The sequence below is a fragment of the Corvus brachyrhynchos genome, unplaced genomic scaffold (genome assembly GCF_000691975.1).
Source record: "Corvus brachyrhynchos isolate BGI_N302 unplaced genomic scaffold, ASM69197v1 scaffold130, whole genome shotgun sequence".
Classification (NCBI taxonomy): Eukaryota; Metazoa; Chordata; class Aves; order Passeriformes; family Corvidae; genus Corvus; species Corvus brachyrhynchos.
The window spans coordinates 1,520,694-1,526,239 of NW_008236193.1; the positions used below are offsets into that span (position 1 = coordinate 1,520,694).

The following is a 5,546-nucleotide window of genomic DNA, read 5'->3' on the forward strand; positions in this document are numbered from 1 at the left end:
CGGCCTCGGGAGGCCCCGGCTGCACCAGGATGGCCCTCAGGGGCCGCCTCACCACCCCTCGGGAGAAGAAAGAGAACTGCCCGTGCTTTTTGCCTTTCTCAAATATGTCATCACAGAGGTGTTACCAGCTTCTCTAACTGGGCTGGTAACCTGCCCATCGTCAGAGCCCTCAGCAATTACCTCTGTGCCAGACAGAGTAGAAGCTTCGAGCAGCTCCTCCCGCCCACTAAAACCAGGCTGTGTTAAACCAGCACACCTGCCTGGGAAATGCTCTTCCTCATACACAGTCTTTAATTACAGCTGTGTGCAGGACCCTGCTCCTTGCACTCTCATTTCAGTGCTTTGGGATGGGTATTTTTATTCTGAGTCTCTGCAGCTGTGAACCCAAAGAGGACTAAGGAAATTGAAGCCAGATTTTTAAGACTCAGTGTGCAAATGTTTGTCATCATATACCTGAATGCATAAATCCAGAATAGTGTTCCTCCTTCTGTGGTGCTCTCCAGCCTGGAATAAAAGTAATTTTAGCTATAATTACATAACCTGTGAAAATTACTTATTTCAGGCTAAAATGATACTGATATTGGGTATAGCTTGACAGCAGTTGCTGTTTGGGTGTTTGGTTTTTTTTTTTTTTTGCTCTGTCCTACAGCACTGTGGGCTTATAATCCTGATGAAGATTCCCTTGACACACATTTGATTTATTTAGATCCTACAATACTTTCTAACACTGGTGCAGTGATTTTCCTGTTCGCTCCAGCTGTTCAAAGGACAGAGAGCCACAGAGGTTAAAGGTCAGAACAGCCCTTTATTGAGCATGAACCCTAAGGAGTTTATGTACCATAACAATACCATCACCAGTTTCAATAATTACTTGCAGCCTTTGTGTAAACAAAGTTTTCACTGGCTTTTGCTTCGAGTTCATTTGTCAAGTAGAAAAAAAAAGTAAAATTACAAAGGAACAAAAATTTTAAAATGTCACAGGCCAAAGTTGATGCAATCTAACTCCCTTCAGCTGTAAAGCACGTGATCTTCCACTCTCATGCCCATGTATCGAATCTTCGCACAGAGACACAGCCATGAATAGGAAGGGGGCAAGGGAGTTTGTTATCTATGACCTGGCACATGTCAAGGTAGGGATCAAAGAGGACTACAGTGGGGAGGGCACTGTTTCCCTTCCTCTGTCCAAGGAGATAAATTTGTCCATTCACAGTGCTGCATCCCATGAAGAACTTCTGGGTCAAGCATTCCTCATTCACCTGGGTCCATTCATCTGTCTCCACATCAAATCGAAAAGCTCCCCCTCCTACAGTGTACAGAGCCCCATTCAAGGACGTGATGCAGAGGTCATACCTGAGAGGGAAGAAACCCTTGATCAGAATCAACAGGAAGATTTGGCCCCTGAAATATTCAGGGTGACCTTGGCCCTCAAATCAGAAGTCCTGTTTAAATAGAGAATCACAGAAGTGTTGCAGGGACAGGACTTCTGCATTTCTACAGAAATCTTCTTGGAGCAGGACCAACACTAAAACCTTTCATCTTCTGCCAGGTCCCAGAATATTATTTCATACCTTGGAAGAGGGGAGAATGAGATGACATCCCAGCTGTCTGTCTCCGTGTTCAGCCTTTGCACTCCATCATACACATGTCCATTCTCATCCAGGCCACAGACCACATAGATCCTGGCTCCCACACTGACTGCGTCACCTCTCTCCACAGGCTGAGCCATAGGACTCATGCTTTCCCACTCCGACTCCATCAAAGCCATGCGCTCCACTGCTGGGATTATCCCTTCATCTGTGCTCCCTCCAAGAACATACAGGTAGAGCCCTACTCCTACTGCACAGTGGCTATTGCGGGACTTCTTCATGGCTGGCCCTTCCAGCCAGCAATTGTCCAAGCAATTGTAGATAAGCACCCAATCCACACTGTACCACACAAACTCATCCCGGAAATATCCTCCTGTCACAAAAAGGAAGCTCCCTGGAAAGACAGCAAAGAAATATTAGTCACATGAAGGCTAAAAATTGCTACTGATAGCTGGGATTCTCCTTTTTCCCTGGGCTGTACTGGTAAGGTGCAAGATGAGGAGAGAAAATCACTGCTCTGTCAATTGTTTGCAGTATTTAATTCCTCATCCACACAGATACACTGCGCCTACAGTATGCAGCCAGTCTTTCCAAACCTGCTCCCATTTTTGAACAGAATCATGGAAACACTGGTTGGAAAGAACCTCAGGGATCTCACTTCCAAACTCCTACCAGAAATGGGACTATTACCAACACTAATACAAGAAGCCATAGTATTGTGCTGGCTTGAAAGTCTCCGAGCATGAAGATTTCCCAACATCTATGGATAAGCTTAATGTAATGGCAACTATAAATCAGAAGTCACCTGTCATCTGTCTAAACCACTACAAAAGAGAAGGCCAAAAAAATATACTGCTTAAAGCCAAGTCCTTTGACTAATTCCAGATAAAGCCACTGTAAGGAGCTCAACAGACTGCATAGTTTCTGCTACATGAGAAGAAATAGTGTTGTCTAGCATTCTCCCAGGACTAAGGAAAACAAAACCATTCTTTGAACAGATATGAACACCAATATGAATGAAGTTTTAGCAATGCTGTGCACAATTTTACAGCAACAGCTGGACTCCCTGCATTTGGGACTCTCAACTTCTGTTTGCATTTGCTCAGTCTCCCTTATCTGTAAGTTACCTACTGCTGCCACTGCGTACTGGGTGAGGTTCCTGCGCTGCAGTGGAGAGCAAGCCTGCCAGGTCCCTGTTTTAGGTTGAAAGAGAAATAATTCTTGCTGTTCCTTGTCATGCTTTCCTCCCAGGACATATAAGGTATCATAGCTCCGACCAGCATAAGGACACAGTTTCGGATTTTGCCAGCTGGGTGGAGGACAGCTGTCTAACTTCTTTATTAGTCTGGAAAAGATATCTGTCTCTCCAGCACGCCTGCTGCGTTTCACCAAGATATCGAGGAAGGACAAACTCAGAAAAGTGACCCTGACTTCGCCCACCAAATCCAGAAATTCTTCCTCTCTTGTTGCCGGGTCCTCCATTATCCAAATCATAATACTGTCAAAAACCACATCCTCTCTTGAAACGAAGAGGTCATCACTTTTCAGGAGCTGCATCAGCATTTCCTTGGGTAGTGCCTTAAATTCCTCCTGGCATATCACATCTCCCCAGTGAGTGAGAGCCACATTCATAGCAGACACATACAACTCTGTAAAGGCAAATTGCTGTGAGTAGGTCATCAGGCCCAGGCAGTTGGAAATATGCAGTTCTCTCTCCAGAAACTTCTCACACAACAGTTTCACCCTGTCAAACTGAAAAAAATCAGCTGTTTCCAGTAAGCTGGTTACATTTTCTTGACCTATGAGCACTTGGGCTGTGCGAGTGAACTCAAGTAGCGCCTGAAAAGGCACTGCATCAATCCCTTTGATCACTATGTGCTGTTCAGAGCTCTCTCTTGCTCCTCCAAAAAACATGGCTTCAAAATATCGACTGTGTACTGAAAGCACCCTACGGCTGACCTGGAAGAGTCTCTCTCCAACCTCAAGAACTGTGTCTGCAATCATTTCTGTGTGAGGTCCCAGCTCCTGTGGCTCTTGTGCAGGCTCCATGCTTGTAGACTGCCAGGCAGTTAATTTTAACTCAGTCTTATGCTTCCCTTACCCATGTGAGATCTCTGGAAACATTATCCCCCTAGCTAGGATAAATATGAGATAAGCCAATCTTGTCCTAAAAATAGAATGTTTTCTACTCTCCTGCTTTGCTCTTCTGTCTTTCCTGTTGCTTTCTGAACAGCAATAGCAGAACTGCTGTATAACCAAAAAAATGTAGATTTGACTGGTATCTACTTTTACTAGGTAAGACCACAGCAAATTAGGGGAGCTGTTGCCCAAGCAAAGAGCCTAGGGTAGAAAGAAAAAACAGGAGAAACAACCAAAGCTTCCTAAGCACTGGGTAAATACCAAAAAGTTGTAGAAAACATTGAACCCATTTGGAAGAAAGCAACCATTACCTCATCTTTCATTAGTTCAAATTTAATCAAATACCAAAGTGATTACAGTTTTTATTATGTATCTAACTTTATACTTTAGTAAGAGAGAAGAGGAAGGAGTAAGCCCCCATTCAAACCCAGATGGCTTTATGTGTTCAGTCACCCTCAATCTGAATGCACTAAATAAATACAGATGTAGGACAAGCAACAGCTCACTGATGCCACAGTGAATTTTTCCAGACCTATTAAGTGAAGAGATTTGCATAGTGACCTTGAAGTAGAGCCCCTTACCCAAAGAGCCCATACCAGCAAGACTCACTCCCAGTTCTTGGCAGAGCTCAGCAAACAGAAACTGTGCCAGTGCCTCACCACCCCCATCATAAAAACTTTCTTCCTTATTCCTAGTCTGGATCACCGCTCTTTTAGCTTAAACCATTATCCCTTGTCCTATCACAACCCCTTGTTCCCATCCTGCTAAAATGTCTGCCCCCTATAGTTTTCATATTCTTCTTTTCAGGTACTTGACTCCCAAGTCTAACCCGGAAGTCTGCACTGCAGAAAAGGAGAGCCATGCAGCTCACAGTAAAGACCAAGCAACCAATCAGCTGAGCAGGAAATGCTGGGATCACGCCCCTCTCTCGAGCTTACACACTTGACCCATGGCTTCAGGCAGATCTCCCTGCACTGAGAGCCCAGAATCCACCCCAGAGAGCTGTTTCTGATGCTACAGAGTGCAAAGATAATGCAGCATGTTACTGGCATCAACACCAGCAATCTTTATCCCACCTAAAGAACAGTTCAAGACTCTGCTCAGGCTGACGGCAAGCAAATTCTACTCCTCACACTCTAAATAAGGACTCTCTTTTGAATTGTGCAGTTGCATGAACAAGTTTTGTAGCATTAGAAAAAAACTAAATCGTGAGGAGCACTACTTTATAGACAGCTCTGTGAGCCCCCAGATTAAAATCCAGAAGCATCCAAGTTCACACAGGCAATACATCACACAAGACACCTGGTCCCTAGTTTCAGAGCCTCCTGGAAAAGCCAGATTCACTGAACTGAAATTTACTCTAAGCTTCACCCCTTTCAGAGCTGACCTATGAAAGGTTATGCACGGGAGAACAGTGCTGTTGCCAAAATAACCAATACAACCTGTACTTGCCACATGTTCTTGCCAACCTTCAGGAACAAAACTGCTGCTGCCAGCAGAACAATTCACTCTGCCACAGCCTCCTGTCTTGGTTTGAAAGACAGGTGTCTGCTAAGGAAGGCAGAAGCCTCCCTTGAAGTGGCAGATGTAACCCCTTTCCCTCCGAGTTATTATGATTTTGAAATCAAGGGCCTTTAGGCAAAGATGTGGGAAATAGGAATAACAGTTCTTTACTATCATATATCGATATGTGTATAACAACAAAACAACAATAACTATGGCAGTAACAGCAAACAATCACAAACCCAGTCCCAGCCTTCTCGGCTGTCAGGCCCTTTCCCCTCGGGTGCAGTTCCGCTCGCAGCCGGCAGGGGCGCTGGC

At 44.8% G+C, this 5,546-nt stretch overlaps 1 protein-coding gene across 1 annotated transcript; it reads right to left on the reverse strand.

The window, feature by feature from the left end:
- Positions 1-785: 785 nt before the first annotated feature.
- Positions 786-5,324, reverse strand: LOC103620643 (kelch-like protein 24). The gene is made up of 3 exons (XM_008639310.2): positions 2,714-5,324; positions 1,569-1,980; positions 786-1,350 (listed from the first exon to the last, which is right to left on the reverse strand). Exons 1-3 carry the CDS (start codon positions 3,633-3,635, stop codon positions 1,038-1,040), a joined length of 1,647 nt encoding a protein of 548 aa, XP_008637532.1. The 5' UTR covers positions 3,636-5,324; the 3' UTR covers positions 786-1,037.
- Between the last annotated feature and the right edge of the window lie 222 nt (positions 5,325-5,546).